Source organism: Bufo bufo, chromosome 1, assembly GCF_905171765.1.
Source record: "Bufo bufo chromosome 1, aBufBuf1.1, whole genome shotgun sequence".
NCBI lineage: Eukaryota > Metazoa > Chordata > Amphibia > Anura > Bufonidae > Bufo > Bufo bufo.
In genome coordinates this window covers 45358241-45377305 of record NC_053389.1, presented here as the reverse complement: position 1 = coordinate 45377305, position 19065 = coordinate 45358241, and the positions used below count along the sequence as shown (strand labels likewise).

The 19065-nt window shown below is 47.0% G+C and overlaps 2 protein-coding genes across 2 annotated transcripts in view; one reads left to right on the top strand and one right to left on the bottom strand.

Annotated features, from left to right (window-relative positions):
* Nucleotides 1–768: 768 nt before the first annotated feature.
* LOC120994049 (60S ribosomal protein L26-like) overlaps nt 769–19065 on the bottom strand; it is a 20296-nt gene continuing 1999 nt past the window's right edge. The window contains 3 exon segments of the mRNA XM_040422511.1: nt 769–1008; nt 1010–1266; nt 12307–12311. Of these exon segments, the coding sequence (XP_040278445.1) occupies nt 823–1008; nt 1010–1261 (438 nt within the window). The 5' untranslated portion in view covers nt 1262–1266; nt 12307–12311 and the 3' untranslated portion in view covers nt 769–822.
* LOC120994036 (ATP-dependent RNA helicase DDX19A) overlaps nt 15167–19065 on the top strand; it is a 26508-nt gene continuing 22609 nt past the window's right edge. Inside the window, exon 1 of the mRNA XM_040422501.1 lies at nt 15167–15376. Coding sequence (XP_040278435.1) covers nt 15320–15376 — 57 coding nt within the window. The 5' untranslated portion in view covers nt 15167–15319. The remainder of the gene's footprint in view (nt 15377–19065) is intronic.

Here is a 19065-nt window from a genome sequence, read left to right as displayed (position 1 = left end):
GTTAGGAAGTACTGGCATATTCTAACTAAAGTCTATCCGAATGTCGATGGATTTAAATGTCCACCTCTGATTTGTAACAAGAAAAATCCAAATTTGAGGGACAAATTGGTGCATGCGGACCTAGGCAGTGGTAGGGAGACCCCTAGACAAAATGTGTTGAGAACTGTGAAAAACGGAACGTTTCCGTGCCTTCACTGTCTGCAGTGTTCCCATATTATCAAAGGTCCTGAATTTCATCACCCACGCACAGGTCAAGCATTTAAAGTGAATGGGTTTTTTACCTGTGAATCGAAAAATGTGATTTACTTGATTAAGTGTCCGTGTGGCCTGGGATATGTGGGAGAGACAATGCAGACAGTGAGGGACAGGATTTGTAAACACAAGTCCACCATTAGGACCAGAAATCTCCTATTACCACTACCCTATCATTTTGATAAGTGCAAACATAGAATTTCGCAGTTAAGATTCCAGGTCCTGGAACAAGTGACGAGACCAAGGAGAGGAGGGGATATCAAAAAACTCCTCCTCCGCCGTGAAGCCTATTGGATACATATGTTGGATACATTGTATCCAAAAGGTTTAAACCGTGATTATGAGGTTGCTAGACTGTAATTTATGGTATTACTAATGATATGTGTTTCTTTCTTTCTTTTTCTCCTTTTCTATTTAGACACAGCAGATTCCCTGATTTCTATTCTCTGGCACTGGTGCTCCTATACTCTCTGGTGCTCCTATACTCTCTGGTGCTCCTATACTCTCTGGTGCTCCTCTTTTCTTTTTTTTTTTTTTTGAAACTGAACAGTTTCTTTTTTATTGATAAAGTTACTCCTGCATTTTCTCTAAGGTTTCTTCCTTGTATTTGCCCTTCTCTTTGCCAACTTGGCAAGACTTCGCGTGGCGTTCCAAGATCTTCTTGCGATCTTTGTCAAGCTTTAGTCTGGTGATCACCACCTTGCTGGGGTGAATGCCAACATGAACAGTGGTGCCGTTGGCATTCTCGCGCTGCACAGCGTTCAATGTAGATCACGTATTTCTTTCTGTACACCTGGACAACTTTACCAATTTGCTGGCCTTTGTAGTGCCCACGAACCACCTGGACTTCATCGTCCTTGCGGATGGGCATGGAGCGGGCGTTGTACTTCTGCCTCAGCTCCTTAGACAGCGGAGAGGACGTGATCTTCCTGCGCACATGAGAGGGGGCATTGAAGTGCCTTTTACGGTTCTTGCTGCGGTCTGAGGTAACAAACCGACTGAACTTCATGGTGACTGCAGAAACAAACAGGACATTCATTATGCAGTGTGTATATAGGCTATGTGCAGGTCTCACACAGCGGCCATGTTTATTACCCCGCACCGTGCCACAGGGAAGAGCGCTCGTCTCTGGTGCTCCTCTTGATGAATAGAAAGTAGGTGATTGATTGGTGGGTAGTGAATACCCGCCTATTAGTGGGTGGATGACGTCACTTCTACCTGTAATTGATCTGCCTATATATATATCTGTGTAACACATGTGGAATGTACTTGTTGAGAAAGGCAGTGTGCCGAAACGAGTTATGTATTGTTACTTCTTATATAATAAGCAATAAAAGAAGAAGATTCAGCATATCTAAGCAGTTGCCGGGAATTACTTTCACTTCCAAACATTAAGTAGACATATGGGGAATGTAAAGTAATAACTATTTTTGGAGGTATAACTACCTGTTTTAAGAGTAGAGAAATTGAAATTGTAAAATTTGCAAATGTAAAAAATATTTGGGGGTAAATTTTGTACTTTTTTTTATAAATAAAAATGAAATATTTAGACTCAAATATACCACTGTCAGAAAGTACAATATGTGACGAGAAAACAAACTCAAAATGGCCTGGATAAGTAAAAGTGTTTCAAAGTGTTTTATCACCACATAACGTGACACATGTCGGATTTGCTAAAAATGGCCTGGTCCTTAAGGTGAAAAATGGCAGGGTCCTGAAGGGGTTAATAATGCCTCCTACAATTCTTAAATAGGACCCCCACCCCATCATATCTGTCCAGCCTAAAAGACCAGAACGATGTCCCTTGTGCCCAGTCTCTGATGAGGAGACCTCCATGCTCTGCAGTCTGGTCTGCTGTGACAATCACTAATAAATTGCCCAACGTTTCGCCTTGGTTTTCAGACTGTTCACATTGAGGGTACACCTAGGTTTCTTCATTTTTTTCCTTTTCCCGCTGCTATGTCCTTTGGTGTCCCACCTCTTGGTGGACACAGACACCTCAATGTCTCTCTCCTCAGGGACATCTCAATCAGCGGCCTCCTGGACATTCTGTCTGCAGACATCCTCACCTTCTCCTAAGACCTGGAACCTCCCAGGAGAGATCTCCACAGCAGGTGATCCTGGCGTCTGAATGGTTGTTTGTTTGCATGGTTCCTGTTCAGATGACACAATCTTTATTTTTACCAGTTGAAATCCCTCCTCAGTGGCTGACTCCATGGTTTCTGAGGTGCGACTGGAACCTTGATGTTTGGAAGGGTTCTCTCCAGGTATCTCACTGGATGTTTCCATACTGATGGTTTCTACAGTTTCTATATTAGTACTGGAACCTGGCTGCTCAGAGGAGATCTCACCAGCTGCTCCAGATGTCTCTCTAGATGCCTCCACGCTGACAGGTGTGACTTGCTGACTATGTATTTATGCGTAGTCACTTACACTTTCTGGCTGTGGCTCCATCAAGGCTTGATCATTGTGCTCTGTGCGCTTAGATTCGGTTCTTGCAGATAATTCGGGGAAATCTTGCACATCAACCTCATTAGATGGATCTGTGCTGTTTTTATTGTGCTGCGCAAGTGGACATTCGCTGAAAATATGTCCATATTCTGCACACAGGTTACAGATGACATATCCCGTGCAGGTCTCTTTCGTATGATCCAGTCCTCCACACATTGAGCGGACAGGTATAGGCCATGTGTCTGCCCCCACATCTATGGCACAGTCTTGGCTGCCCAGGATAGTAACGAATCCCCCTGTCAGATCCCAGGTAGAAGACATGAGGTAGGTGTTTGGTGTCTCCATGGTTCTGCATCAGCTGGACTTTTACGGTACTTTGTAGCCTCCATTCCAAATTCCTTCTTCATCATAAATCTTAGCAGGTGATTCGAGGACCAAACATTGTCTTCTTAGCCAGTACAATACGTCTGCTAGTGCCACCACCTCGGACTGGAGGAGAATTGTCACCTCTGTGGTCAGAGGTTTGGACAACTGGATAACTTGCAGATTTTTCCAGATTTCATGATGTTTGGTAGAATACAATTTTTACCAGAACAGGTCCAGGCTCATTGACTCCTTGTCTGGATCAGGATCATGGTTTAGGCCTCTTTCACACGAACGATACGGATTAGGTCCGGATACGTTCAGTGAAACTCGCACCATTTTGCAAGCAAGTTCAGTCAGTTTTGTCTGCGATCGCGTTCAGCTGTTTAGTTTTTTCTGTGCGGGTGCAATGCGCTTTGATGCAAAACTGAAGGTTTACAAACATCTCCTAGCAACCGTCAGTGAAAAACGCATTGCATCCGCACATGCTTCCGGATGCAATGCGTTTTTCACTGAAGCCCCATTCACTTCTATGGGGCCAGGGCTGCATGAAAAACGCAGAATATAGAACGTGCTGTGATTCTCACGCAACACAGAACTGATGCGTGAAAAAAAACGCTCATGTGCACAGACCCACTGAAAAGAATGGGTCCGGATTCAGTGCGGGTGCTATGCGTTCACGTCACGCATTGCACCCGCGCATAAAACTTGCTCGGGTGAAAAGGGACTTAACCCCATTTGTGCTGGGTCTTGCTGACTTGGACACTTATGTCCACTACTTGGTTGCATTAACCCCTCAGTGACCATGCTGCTGTCTCCCGCAGGCTCTACAGGTGCAGTGGCCATGAATGTGCTGTTCCGCAAAAAAATAGAACATGTCTCACAAATGCATTGCAATACCAGATCCGTCTTTCCGGTTGTCATCTGGAAAAAAACGGATCCGGTATTTATTTTTTTCTAATTTTTAAAGGTCTGCCTATGCGCTGACCGCAAAACTGGATCCGTTTTGCCGGAACACTTGGGGCCGGATGAGGCATTAATGCATTTCAATGGAAACTTTGGTGCATCCAGTGCCAGTTCTAAATGTAAGAGTTTCCTAGCTTCCTTGCTGTCTTATATTTAGACCATTTTCAACGTCTAAAAAACGATGAATGAGATGGGCCTGCCCCGCTCACGCCATACCCACTTTTTTAGACCTGGCGTGAGGTGAAAAGTCACAGATCTGCGCCAGAAATAAACCTAATATAGGCGTATATCTGGTTAATAAATGACCCCCTGTGCCTCAGTTTACACGGGCTGATCCGGTTTCTATTATCTGTCCATGAGGAGGAGGGCTCAATAATAACATCATAGCCCGCACCTCCAGCCTGCCTCCCAACCGTCGCGGATCCGGTAGGACAGTGTTTGATTCATTGGCTGTCCAGTGGTCTTGGAACGGCTGGGGTAGGTCCCGCGGTCAGCTGTCTCTGCATCCATGGGACGCAGAGACAGGTATTTGTAATGGTGAAGCAGAGATCCATCCACCATTCAGCTGTCGGCGCTCCATAGCAGCAGCACTATATGCACACATCACGCTGATGGTCTTTGTAAGAGGAGGGAGGCAGGCCGGCCTCTGCTCCTCCTACATATCATGCGCCATGTGCATCCTCCGGAGCGCCGGCAGCTGAGCTGTGATCATCATCGGAGGAACCAGGTGAATATTTACAGTTTTTTTTATTTTACTTCCTGTGAAGGTGGCACATATCTGGCTATAACTACTCTGAGGGGCACAATGTGGGCATTAGGGCGCATTCACATGACCGTGGATCCTCAAAGCACAGATATCGGCCCGTGTGCGTTTCACAGTTTGCAGACCGCGCATGCCACCGTAAAGTCCTGTCTAAAGCCCACAGTCCGAGAAGATACAAGTGAGGGACATGAACATGTGGAGTCACTATGGGTAGAGATACATGGAGCTAAAAACAACAATAAATTACCTAATATACCAGAGTCCACAGAAAATCTGCTACTAAACGAGATAGACGAGGCGACAAATCATAATGAGGTGGTTATTATGGGGGAACTACCCAGATATAGACTGGGAAACTGAAACTTGTATATCTCATAAAGGAAACAGGTTCTTGGCAATAACCAAAGACAATTACCTTTCCCAACTGGTTCAGGACCCGACTAGAGGGACGGCCATACTGGACTTAGTATTAACCAATAGACCTGACAGAAGAACAGATGTGCAGGTCGGGGGACACCTGGGAAATAGTGACCATAAAGTAATAACCTTCCAATTGTCACTCAAAAGAGCGTTTCTACAGGGAGGAACAAAAATACCAAACTTCAAAAAAGCGAAATTTAGCCAATTAAGAGAGGCCATAGGCCTAACTAACTGGGACAAAGTCCTCAAAAATAGAAATACAGCCACAAAATGGGATATTTTTAAAATCATGCTAAAATCTATTTGAATTCAATATATAGGGCTCTTACCTTGTTCTGTGGCTTCGTTTCATTAAAAATCGATCTTTTAAAATATGCAAATGACTTCACTACCAGCAAGTAGGGCGTCTACTTGCTGGTAGCCGCCGCATCCTCCTTTTAAAAAATCGCCCCCTCCTCCAGTTGATTGACAGGGCCAGCGAGAGCTCTCCTCCTCCGGCTGGCCCGGTCTGCAATTCAAATCCCGCGCCTGCGCCTTACGTGTCTTCATTTGGCGCAGGCGCTCTGAGAGAAGGACGCTCGCTTCCTCAGCACTCCCTCAGTGCGCCTGCGCCGATGACGTCTTCTCTTTCGGGTTTAGAGGTGACGTCATCGGCGCAGGCGCACTGAGGGAGTGCTGAGGAAGCGAGCGTCCTTCTCTCAGAGCGCCTGCGCCGAATAAAGACACTTAAGGCGCAGGCGCGGGATTTGAATTGCAGACAGGGCCAGCCGGAGGAGGAGAGCGCTCGCTGGCCCTGTCAATCAACTGGAGGAGGGGGCGATTTTTTAAAAGGAGGATGCGGCGGCTACCAGCAAGTAGACGCCCTACTTGCTGGTAGTGAAGTCATTTGCATATTTTAAAAGATCGATTTTTAATTAAACGAAGCCACAGAACAAGGTAAGAGCCCTATATATTGAATAGTCGTACAATAAGGATTATAATATGCCCAAAAATGAAAAATGAGTTTTGGGGGGTGACAGAAGCCCTTTAAGGAACAAGAAAAAAACTATGTGGATAAATAGAACTATACAGAAAGCAAAAAATGACAAAAAGAAAGCATTTAAATCACTAAAACAGGAGGTAGGCGAGGAAGCATTTTCACTCAACTTTTTGGGGGGGGGGGGGGGGGGTGCGTCTTATAAAGCTAAAAGGAAAAAATAGAATACCGTATTTTTCGCTTTATAAGACGCACCCCCCCCCCAAAAAAAAGTTGAGGGAAAATGTCTGTGCGTCTTATAAAATTAATACTACAGAGTGCTTCCATTATGGAAGCGCTCACTAGTATGTATTAGGAGCGGGGAGCGAAGCACCGCAAGCGCAGGTAATACTTACCCTTCCTGGTCTGATGGGCTGATCTGAGGTCTGGGGGTACTGATGGGCTAATCTGAGGTCTGGGGGTAATGATGGGCTAATCTGAGGTCTGGGGGTACTGATGGGCTAATCTGAGGTCTGGGGGTACTGATGGGCTAATCTGAGGTCTGGGGGTACTGATGGGCTAATCTGAGGTCTGGGGGTACTGATGGGCTATTCTGAGGTCTGGGGGTACCGATGGGCTAATCTGAGGTCTGGGGATACTGATGGGCTAATCTGAGGTCTGATTGGGGGTACTGATGGGCTAATCTGGGGTCTGATGGGCTAATCTGAGGTCTGGTGGGGGTCGAATGGTCTAATCTGAGGTCTGATGGGCTAATCTGAGGCCTGATGGGGGTCTGATGGGCTAATCTGAGGCCTGATGGGGTTCTGATGGGCTAATCTGAGGTCTGATGGGCTAATCTGAGGTCTTATAAGGGTCTGATGGGCTAATCTGAGGTCTGATAAGGCACTGAGTGGGCTGATATGAGGTCTGAGGGGGGTCTGAGTGGGCTGATATGAGGTCTGATGAAAAATATTTTTTTCTTATTTTTCTACTCTAAAATATGGGGTGCGTCTTATTATCGGGTGCGTCTTATAAAGCGAAAAATACGGTATGTAAAAAACAAATAAAAGCAGCCAAACTAGAGACCGAGAGATTAATTGCCAAAGAGGAAATCACAGAAATAAGATAATAATGCACTTAGTAAAGTAGATGCAAGCATTATATATGGACAAAGTCCTCACTCTGATATGATAATATCTGAGACACTCAGCCAATATATTTTGATCAAAACACATCTGAGCCCGCCTACCAAGCGCCAAGGTGGTCCCAGGTCAGGCGGGTCCTACGCTAAACCTACCTAAGCCATTGGGCTTCTATGTTCAGGAGCGCAGACGCCGCACATAGAAGAGAGCAAAACTAACCCTAAAATGTTTTTCAATTATATAAATGGTAAAAAGTATGAATCTGAAGGTGTCGGACCTCTACAGAGTAATGAGGGGGGAGTTGCAGAGAGCGATGAGGAGAAAGAAAAGCTATTAAATTTTTTTTTTCTCCACTATATTCACTGAAGAAAATAAACTGTCAGATGAAAAGTAGAATGTAAAAGTTAATTCCCCATTAAAAGTGCCCTGTCTGACACAGCGGCGTCTTAAAAAGATTAAAATAGACAAATTGCCAGGACCAGATGGCATACACCCCCGTATCCTAAGAGAAATAAGTAATGTCATAGCCAGACCCTTATTTCTGATATTTAAAGGGACACTGACAGGGCCAAAAAGCATATTAAGGTATATATATGACTGTACAGGTCTTATAAAGTGTATAAGAATCATGTAAGTATCCCCCCTGTCCACCTTATAACTACAGTAATGTGAAGTTTTATAACCTGCTGGAATCAGGTTCAATCTGCCCAAGGGGCGGTGCTTCACCTCAGCTTGCGCCCAGCCAGCCTCGCCGCAACAGCCGTTTGAAGCGCCGCCCAGCTCATCAATATTCACTTCGCTGGGCGGCGCTGTGCGGCTACTAGTGTCCCCGGCTATCTTCAGCGCATGCGCCCGGCAGCCTCACTGGCCGGGATCGCATCGCGCCTGCGCACAGTCTCGCTGAGCGGCGCTTCAAACGGCTGTTGCGGCGAGGCTGGCTGGGCGCAAGCTGAGGTGAAGCACCGCCCCTTGGGCAGATTGAACCCGATTCCAGCAGGTTATAAAACTTCACATTACTGTAGTTATAAGGTGGACAGGGGGGATACTTACATGATTCTTATACACTTTATAAGACCTGTACGGTAATATATATACCTTAATATGCTTTTTGGCCCTGTCAGTGTCCCTTTAAGGACTCTATACAGACAGGGAGTGTTCCACAGGATTGGCGCATAGTAAATGTGGTGCCAATATTCAAAAAGGGTCCAAAAACAGAGCCTGGAAACTATAGGCCGGTAAGTTTAACATCTGTCGTGGGTAAACTGTTTGAAGGTTTTCTAAGAGATGCTATCTTGAAGTGCCTCAAGGAAAATAAGCAAACAACGCCATTTCAGCATGGCTTCATGAGGGATCGGTCATGTCAAACTAATTTAATCAGTTTCTATGAGGAGGTAAATTCTAGACTTGACCGCGGCGAATCAATGGATGTCGTATATCTGGACTTCTCCAAAGCATTTGACACTGTACCACATAAAAGGTTAGTATATAAAATGAGAATGCTCGGACTGGGAGAAAACGTCTGTATGTGGGTAAGTAACTGGCTGAGTGATAGAAAACAGAGGGTGGTTATTAAATAGGTTGTCAATATTATATATTTGTTGATGACCTATCCTCAGGATAGTAAAATTGCTTAATGGATGCGGACACTATACAGTCGTGTGAATGAGCGCTATCTGTGAGGAGCACAGTGTGGGCATTACTACTGTGTGCTGGCACAAAGGAAGAATAATTTGTATGTGGGGGCAGGGCCGCTGATAGAAATCATGGGGCTCCGTACAGCATACATGACGGGGCCCCCTTCAGCTCCACCCCCTGATCCCTCCTTCAGCCACACCCCTGGCCCCGCCCTTGGCCCCTCCCCAGACGCCGCCTTGAAACAACATGCAGATTTGTCTACAAGTGATATTTATGGCGTTGGGGGGTCGTCTGTGAATGGCGCTGTTATGGAGGGGATCTGTGAATGGCACTGTTATGGAGGGGATCTGTGAATGGCACTTTTATGGAGGGGATCTGTGGATGGCACTGTTATGGAGGGGATCTGTGGATGGCACTGTTATGGAGGGGATCTGTGGATGGCACTGTTATGGAGGGGATCTGTGGATGGCACTGTTATGGAGGGGATCTGTGGATGGCACTGTTATGGAGGGGATCTGTGGATGGCACTGTTATGGAGAGGATCTGTGGATGGCACTGTTATGGAGGGGATCTGTGGATGGCACTGTTATGGGGGGATCTGTGGATGGCACTGTTATGGGGGGATCTGTGGATGGTACTGTTATAGAGGGGGATCTGTGGATGACACATACCGTATATAGCATCTTATGCTATGTGTCATCCACAGATACCCCTCCATAACAGTGCCATTCACAGATACCCTCCATAACAGTGCCATCCACAGATCCCCCCCATAACAGTCATCCACAGATCCCCCCATAACAGTGTCATCCACAGATCCCCCCCATAACAGTGTCATCCACAGATCCCCCTCCATAATGGTGCCATCCACAGATCCCCCCCATAAGTGTCATCCACAGACCCCCCGGCCCCCCCCATAAGTGTCATCCACATGACAGACCCCCCCCCCCCCCCATAACAGTGCCATCCACGGATCCCCCGCCCTCCCTATAACAGTGCCGTCATGACGTCATCCATATAGATCCCCCCCCGCCACTCACAGTAGTATACATTAATAAATTGGTGCAGCCGTGCAGGCTGCAGACAGTAACTTTAATTTTAGCACAGGCACAGCGCTCATCTCTTTACTAAAATACTACCTTACATTCAGCTCCTGCCTCCTCCCTCCACCCTCCAGTAACAAGTGCGGGCGGCAGCGCTCACTCACTGACGTCACGCGCCTGCGCCGCCTAGTGGGAGGAGCAGGCGTGTGACGTCAGTGAGTGAGCGCCGCCCCCACACTGCCTGCTGTTACTGGAGCCAGCCCACTGACAGCAAAAAAATCAAAATGGCTCGGGAGTCGGCAGCCCGGGCCCCCCTGCCAGCCGGGCCCGGTACAACTGGGCCAGCTGTACTGGCCTATCAGCGGCCCTGTGTGGGGGCATTAAGGGGAATGGGTGTGTATAGTTATGTTTTGGGCATTGCTGTGGCATGCTGCGCAGGTATATGTCCCTGTTTCTGTTTTCAAAACTTGGAAGGTGCTTGTACAGTCCTAATCAAAAGTTTAAGACCACTTGAAAAATGGCAAAAAATCATATTTAGCATGGCCGGATCTTAACAAGGTTCCAAGTGGAGCTTCAACATGCAACAAAATGGGAGTGAGAGAAAACATTTTTTGAGCATTCAATTTAATGAAAACAACGAATAAACTGAAACAGGTTGTTTTTCAGCTGATCAAAAGTTTAGGACCACACCTCCCAAAAAAAACTAAACCCCCCAAAACAAGAAATCCAACTTCCAAACATGAACTCAGTAATGAGTAGCTCCGCCGTTATTATTGATCACTTAAAAAAAAAAATTGGCATGCTTGATGCAAGCGTTTCCATGAGGTGAGTGGGAACATTTCTCCAAGTGGTGAAGACGGCCGCACGAAGGCCATCTACTGTCTGGAACTGTTGTCCATTTTTGTAAACTTCCCTTGCCATCCATCCCCAAAGGTTCTCAATTGGATTTAGATCAGGGGAACATGCAGGATGGGCCAAAAGAGTGATGTTATTCTCCTGGAAGAAGTCCCTTGTCCTGCGGGCATTGTGTACTGTAGCGTTGTCCTGTGTGGTAACCCAGTCGTTACCACACAGACGAGGGCCCTCAGTCATGAGGAATGCTCTCTGCAACATCTGGACATAGCCAGCGGCCGTTTGACGCCCCTGCACTTCCTGAAGCTCCATTGTTCCACTGAAGGAAAAAGCACCCCAGACAATTTTGGCGCCCCCTCCACTGTGGCGCGTAGAAAGCATCTCAGGTGGGATCTGCTTGTCATGCCAGTAACGTTGGAAACCATCAGGACCATCAAGGTAAAAAAAATTCTCATCAGAGAATAAGACTTTCTTCCACCTTTGAATGTCCCATGTTTGGTCCTCTCTTGCAAAGTCCAAACGAGCAGTTCTGTGGCGTTCAAGGAGACGAGGTCTTTGAAGACGTTTTTTGTTTTGAAGCCCTTCAGTCTCAGGTGCCGTCTGATGGTTATGGGGCTGCAGTCAGCACCAGTAAGGGCCTTAATTTGGGTCGAGGATCGTCCAGTGTCTTGACGGACAGCCAATTGGATCCTCCGGCTCAGTGCTGATTAAATTTTTTTGGGTCTTCCACTTGACTTTTTTGTTCCATAACCCTCAGGATCATTTAAGAAATTCCAAATGACTGTCTTACTGCGTCCCACCTCAGCAGCGATGGCGCGCTGTGAGAGACCCTGCTTATGCAGTTCAACAACCCGACCACGTTCAAAAAGGGAGAGTTTTTTTGCCTTTGCCATCACAACGTGTGACTACCTGACAGAAAATGACAAGGAATCCACATCTTTGCACAGATTTGGCCTTTTAAAGGCATGTGGTCCTAAAATTTTGATCAGCTGAAAAACAGCCTGTTTCAGTTTAATCGTTGTTTTCATTAAATTGAATGCTCAAAAAATGTTTTGTCTCACTCTCATTTCTTCTTGTTGCATGTTGAAGCTCTACTTGGAACCTTGTTAAGATCCAACAATGTAAAATATGATTTTTTGCAATTTTTCAAGTGGTCTTAAACTTTTGATCAGGACTGTATAATGTAATCTAATCATCGGGAGACTATTAGGGCTGGGCCACTGATGCCCCCGAAACCCTGCATTTCCTTCTCATTTAATCTCTGCAGACTGCCGCTGTGTTTGCCCTCTGCCCTGTCTGTGTTTTCGTCTCACTCTCCTGGGTAAAGGAGACGGCTCTTTGTACCGGATCTGTCACAAACGACCCATCGCTACTCAGGAGACGTGATGTTCCAACAAGATGACGCCGCCACTCACTGCCCGCTCTACACAACGTGCTCTTCAGGGTCTCCAGCAGCTACATCACCAGATCTCCCCCCCATGGAAAATGTCCGGGACTGGATGGCGCGACGGTTCTATGTACAGCAGTGACAACCACCTTGTCCAAGGTGAAAGATCTTGGAATGACCGCAGGAGGACATCCAGCGTCTGTATGACCGTCACCATGTCAGAGTGGCCACCTGTATGCCAGCAAGAGGAGATGTCACACAGTATTAAAGTGTCCTCATCATATACCCTTCTGCAGAACCCAAAAAAAAGGGGACACCACCCTGGTCGTGTGACCAGTGACCGAGCTCCACCAGCAGTTTATACTGGGTCAGTCTCAGCTCAGTCACTAGGTTTTCCAGATGTTCTTCTCACTTCCGGTAGACGGGTAGCATATGGCGGCGCTCACATGGAGAGATCAGCCATTGATGGTGGCCGCAGCTCGCGTATTGATGAAGCGGCCGCAGTGTGACTGAGCGACAGAACGCAAGACAAGTCCCCCCCCTCCGGGGGGCGATCCCTCAGCGCTCTGTGCATCTGATAATTGGGAACCAACAAAAAGCGTCATTTATTATCAGCTATAATGAATTGCGAGACCCCCATAATGCGGTAGTACAGAATAATCATCTCCAGGGACGGTGCGCTGCTGTATCTAAGCCAGTCATGTGTGATACTGCCTGCAGTGCTGGTGTATCTAAGTTTATAGCATGTCATACTGTCTGATGAGCTGTTGTATCTAAGCCAGTCATGTGTGATACTGTCTACAGAGCTCTGTATCTAAGCTTATCATGTGTGATAGTGCCTACTGTATCTAAGCCTATACACTGCGTGCAGAATTATTAGGCAAATGAGTATTTTGACCACATCATCCTCTTTATGCATGTTGTCTTACTCCAAGCTGTATAGGCTCGAAAGCCTACTACCAATTAAGCATATTAGGTGATGTGCATCTCTGTAATGAGAAGGGGTGTGGTCTAATGACATCAACACCCTGTATTAGGTGTGCATAATTATTAGGCAACTTCCTTTCCTTTGGCAAAATGGGTCAAAAGAAGGACTTGACAGGCTCAGAAAAGTCAAAAATAGTGAGATATCTTGCAGAGGGATGCAGCACTCTTAAAATTGCAAAGCTTCTGAAGCGCGATCATCGAACAATCAAGCGTTTCATTCAAAATAGTCAACAGGGTCGCATGAAGCGTGTGGAAAAACCAAGGCGCAAAATAACTGCCCATGAACTAAGAAAAGTCAAGCGTGCAGCTGCCAAGATGCCACTTGCCACCAGTTTGGCCATATTTCAGAGCTGCAACATCACTGGAGTGCCCAAAAGCACAAGGTGTGCAATACTCAGAGACATGGCCAAGGTAAGAAAGGCTGAAAGACGACCACCACTGAACAAGACACACAAGCTGAAACGTCAAGACTGGGCCAAGAAATATCTCAAGACTGATTTTTCTAAGGTTTTATGGACTGATGAAATGAGAGTGAGTCTTGATGGGCCAGATGGATGGGCCCGTGGCTGGATTGGTAAAGGGCAGAGAGCTCCAGTCCGACTCAGACGCCAGCAAGGTGGAAGTGGAGTACTGGTTTGGGCTGGTATCATCAAAGATGAGCTTGTGGGGCCTTTTCGGGTTGAGGATGGAGTCAAGCTCAACTCCCAGTCCTACTGCCAGTTTCTGGAAGACACCTTCTTCAAGCAGTGGTACAGGAAGAAGTCTGCATCCTTCAAGAAAAACATGATTTTCATGCAGGACAATGCTCCATCACACGCATCTAAGTACTCCACAGCGTGGCTGGCAAGAAAGGGTATAAAAGAAGAAAATCTAATGACATGGCCTCCTTGTTCACCTGATCTGAACCCCATTGAATACCTGTGGTCCATCATCAAATGTGAGATTTACAAGGAGGGAAAACAGTACACCTCTCTGAACAGTGTCTGGGAGGCTGTGGCTGCTGCTGCACGCAATGTTGATGGTGAACAGATCAAAACACTGACAGAATCCATGGATGGCAGGCTTTTGAGTGTCCTTGCAAAAAAAGGTGGCTATATTGGTCACTGATTTGTTTTTGTTTTGTTTTTGAATGTCAGAAATGTATATTTGTGAATGTTGAGATGTTATATTGGTTTCACTGGTAAAAATAAATAATTGAAATGGGTATATATTTGTTTTTTGTTAAGTTGCCTAATAATTATGCACAGTAATAGTCACCTGCACACACAGATATCCCCCTAAAATAGCTAAAACTAAAAACAAACTAAAAACTACTTCCAAAAATATTCAGCTTTGATATTAATGAGTTTTTTGGGTTCATTGAGAACATGGTTGTTGTTCAATAATAAAATTAATCCTCAAAAATACAACTTGCCTAATAATTCTGCACTCCCTGTAATGTGTGATAGTGCCTGCTGTATCTAAACCTATCATGTGTGATAGTGCCTGCTGTATCTAAGCCTATAATGTGTGATAGTGCCTGCTGTATCTAAACCTATCATGTGTGATACTGTCTGCTGAGCTGCTATGTGTGATATAGGTTGTTGACCTGGTGTATCTAAGCCTCTCATGAGTGATACTCTCTGCAAAGCCTGTATGTAACAATGTGTGACTGTCTGCCAAGCCGCTGTATCTAAGCCTATCCCGTGCGATACTGCCTGTGACTGACATATCAGCGCCCCCGCACACAGGCATGTTGAACCCTGTACAGACTGTGGGATATCAGCAGCCGCTTCCAGGACAGAACACAGAGGAGAAAGGCCGCAGGAGGTCTCCATGGCAACAGCTCTCCCTCGTTCCATCACGTGACTTGACACCGCCGTTGTCGGAAGTCACGTGGGGGTAAGGGAATCTGACGCGTTAAGGTTTTCTGACAGAACACCGTCCGGGGGAGCGCTGGGGATTGGAACGTCCGGGCCGGAAGTTCTGAAGCTTTCGTTCTGAGCGGGGGGATATTTGTGTGCACCAGGGCGGAGCTCAGCTTTGTTCTCATTGGCTGGGTGCCGGCGGAAGCGGCTGCTTTTTTAGGGTCTGGAGGTTCCGGTGTTGGAGAGCTGTAGCACGATGGCGACTGATTCCTGGGCCCTGGCGGTGGACGAGCAGGAGGCGGCCGCGGAGGGGGTAAGGAGCCGGGTTGTCGGGCCGTTCAGAGTCCGACTCCGCCATTATACCTGTGACACGCCGGTGGTGGGCGCCTCCTCACCCACTGCCGGGGGAGCAGTTATCTGGGTGCTGGCACCCTTACTATACCTGACGATCGGGGCAAGGCTCCTCCGTATCAGACACGTGGATTGTGGTTACAAATCCTCTTCTAGGAGATGTTCTCCAGTCTCCAGAGCCGCCTTCACCCAGTGACCGGCTGACTGCCCTGTGTCCAGTAGGGATGCTCCATACTGGTCTGTGGACCTGCCTGAACCTCTGCCCCAGGGCCAAGTACATACATACAGTACAGGCCAAAAGTTTGGACACACCTTCTCATTCAAAGAGTTTTCTTTATTTTCATGACTATGAAGGCATCAAAACTATGAATTAACACATGTGGAATTATATACATAACAAACAAGTGTGAAACAACAGAAAATATGTCATATTCTAGGTTCTTCAAAGTAGCCACCTTTTGCTTTGATTACTGCTTTGCACACTCTTGGCATTCTCTTGATGAGCTTCAAGAGGTAGTCCTCTGAAATGGTCTTCCAACAGTCTTGAAGGAGTTCCCAGAGATGCTTAGCACTTGTTGGCCCTTTTGCCTTCACTCTGCGGTCCAGCTCACCCCAAACCATCTTGATTGGGTTCAGGTCCGGTGACTGTGGAGGCCAGGTCATCTGGCGCAGCACCCCATCACTCTCCTTCATGGTCAAATAGCCCTTACTTTCAAAGTTTTCCCAATTTTTCGGCTGACTGACTGACCTTCATTTCTTAAAGTAATTCTTTACTTAGCTGCTTTTTTCTTGCCATAATACAAATTCTAACAGTCTATTCAGTAGGACTATCAGCTGTGTATCCACCTGACTTCTCCTCAACGCAACTGATGGTCCCAACCCCATTTATAAAGGCAAGAAATCCCACTTATTAACCCTGACAGGGCACACCTGTGAAGTGAAAACCATTTCAGGGGACTACCTCTTAAAGCTCATCAAGAGAATGCCAAGAGTGTGCAAAGCAGTAATCAAAGCAAAAGGTGGCTACTTTGAAGAACCTAGAATATGACATATTTTCTGTTGTTTCACACTTGTTTGTTATGTATATAATTCCACATGCGTTAATTCATAGTTTTGATGCCTTCAGTGTGAATCTACAATTTTCATAGTCATGAAAATAAAGAAAAGTCTTTGAATGAGAAGGTGTGTCCAAACTTTTGGTCTGTACTGTGTGTGTGTGTGTATATATATATATATATATATATATATATATATATATATATATATATATATATATATTATTTTTTTTTTTTTTTAAAGATGTTTCGCTACTGGCTTTCTCAATTTGAATGGCAATACGAGAAATCTGTGGCATTAAGGGGCTTATTTCACTTAAAGGGGTTGTCCGTCTTCAGAGCTGAACCCGGATACATCCCCGTTTTCAGCCAGGCAGCCCCCCTGATATGAGCAACGGAGTATTTCATGCTCTCCTTTGCTCAGCGCTGAATCACTCCTCCCCATCTTCTATGTATGTGTGCATAGAAGATGGGGAGGAGGGGGATGCAGCTGAAGTTTGTGTCTGAGACTGCATGCTGTGAAGGGGGGGAGGAGCGGGCGGCAGACATCAGAGCACACGGGTTCCATTACAGCAGGAAGAGCTCGCCTATTTGGCAGACATGGAGGGGGAAGAAGAGAGAAGGAAAAATACCCTAAATCACCGGCCATGCATCAGTCTTCATGACAATCGAGCCTCGGAGGAGGTGTCCTTAACTTGTAGTAGGGGTGGGCGATATGCAAATAAATTTGGGCCACGATATGGATTTTCGCCATATCGCCGGACTGCGATATGATCGCACTCTCTGCGCGCACCATTTTCTCCTGAGCCGGCACAGTGGAGAAGGAGTCCGTCCCTCCCCACTGTGTGCGGCTGCCGCTGAACACCAATGAGGACAGAGTAGGAGGGGAGGGACTGCGCCACCAATGAATGTGCCGGCCATATCCCACAGGGTCCCCCCCCCCCCCCCCCCATCATTGGTGGCAGTGGGCAGTTCCGATCGGAGTCCTAGCAGTGTAATGCTGGGGCTCCGATCGGTTAACATGGCAGCCAGGAGTCACGCTACTGAAGTTAGTGAGCAGCATTATTCTCACGTGCGCCGTGGCCGCCTGTCGCTCCTTCTTCTGTCTGTGTGGCCGCATTGCTAATGCGGCAGCACAGACCTATGAGAAAGAAGCGACAGGCGGCCACGGCGCACGTGAGAATAATGCTGCTCACTAACTTCAGTAGCGTGACTCCTGGCTGCCATGGTAACCGATCGGAGCCCCAGCATTACACTGCTAGGACTCCGATCGGAACTGCCCACTGCCACCAGTGATGGAGGGGGACCCTGTGGCCACTGCCACCAATGATTAATACTTGGGAGGGAGGGGGGGTGGGTTTGATTTACCAGAGGGGGCTGATAAGAGGGAGAGGCTGGGTGGGGCGGATGGGAGGCTGCGTGGGGCACAAGAGGCTGGGGGGCACATGAGGCTGGCACAGGGCAGCAGGGAGAGTGTAAAGTCCTATTCACTCTGATAGAGCTCTATTAGGGTGAATATGACAAGGGTTCTAGCCCTTAAGGAGGCTAATAGTTATTAAAAAAAAAGTTTAAACACCCCCCCCCCCCCCAAATATAGAAAACAATATATTGTGATATATATCGCACATGCTTAAAATTATATCGCAATATAGATTTTAGGCCATATCGCCCACCCCTAACTTGTAGGCCCTGATGATGAGCCATAGTAACATTTGTTTTGGGGGTAATTACTCCATACCTACCCTTTATGGAGATTAGATGGACATTAGACGTGAGCCCCCGTGTTGGTGCTTTGGCTGTGATTGGAGCAGTTTTCAGTTGGAGGATGGTCACTCCTCGGTGTCACTTATAGCTTACATCAGGGAAGAGTCGATTGCAGCAGACGTTGGGGGTCCTTTATCAAAGCTTGTCTGGCTTAAAATGAGTTGCAAAGGCCATTTTGTGACACGTTGGGGGTGTGATCGGGACCTTAACGCCGGCCCTGGGAAATCTACTACTTTTTCGCCTGGAAACGGGCAGCTCAGGGGGACAAGACTGGTGTGAAAAGCTCTCAGTGAACGTCCCTCAGACAGGGGTTAGATTTATCCTGGGGCCAATTTAAAGGGGAGGATAGGTCATCAATATTAAAATCACAGAAAACCCCTTTAAAGGGAACCTGTCACCGGGATTTTGTGTATAGAGCTGAGGACATGGGCTGCTAGATCACCGCTAGCACATCCGCAATATCCAGTCCCCATAGCTCTGTGTGCTTTTATTGTGTAAAAAAAACAACGATTTTATATATATGTAAATGAACCTTAGATGAGTCCTGTCTCCTCCATGCTTGAGATGAGTCCAGCGTTCTGACTCGGAGCCCAGCACCGGCCCGCATCCTCCCAATCTCCTTCTTGCTTCCCGACGTCACAAAGCTAGAGCGCCGCAATCTCGTGATGCACGAGCTAGCGCATGCGCAGTGTCGGCATAGTGTTACTTCCCTGTGCTGGCATCGGCCTCAGGGAACGAACTGCGTATGCGCTAGATTACGGCGCTCTAGCTTTGTGACGACTCGGCTCACCATACCTTATATACCCACCGAGCCAGCTCACCACACAAGACT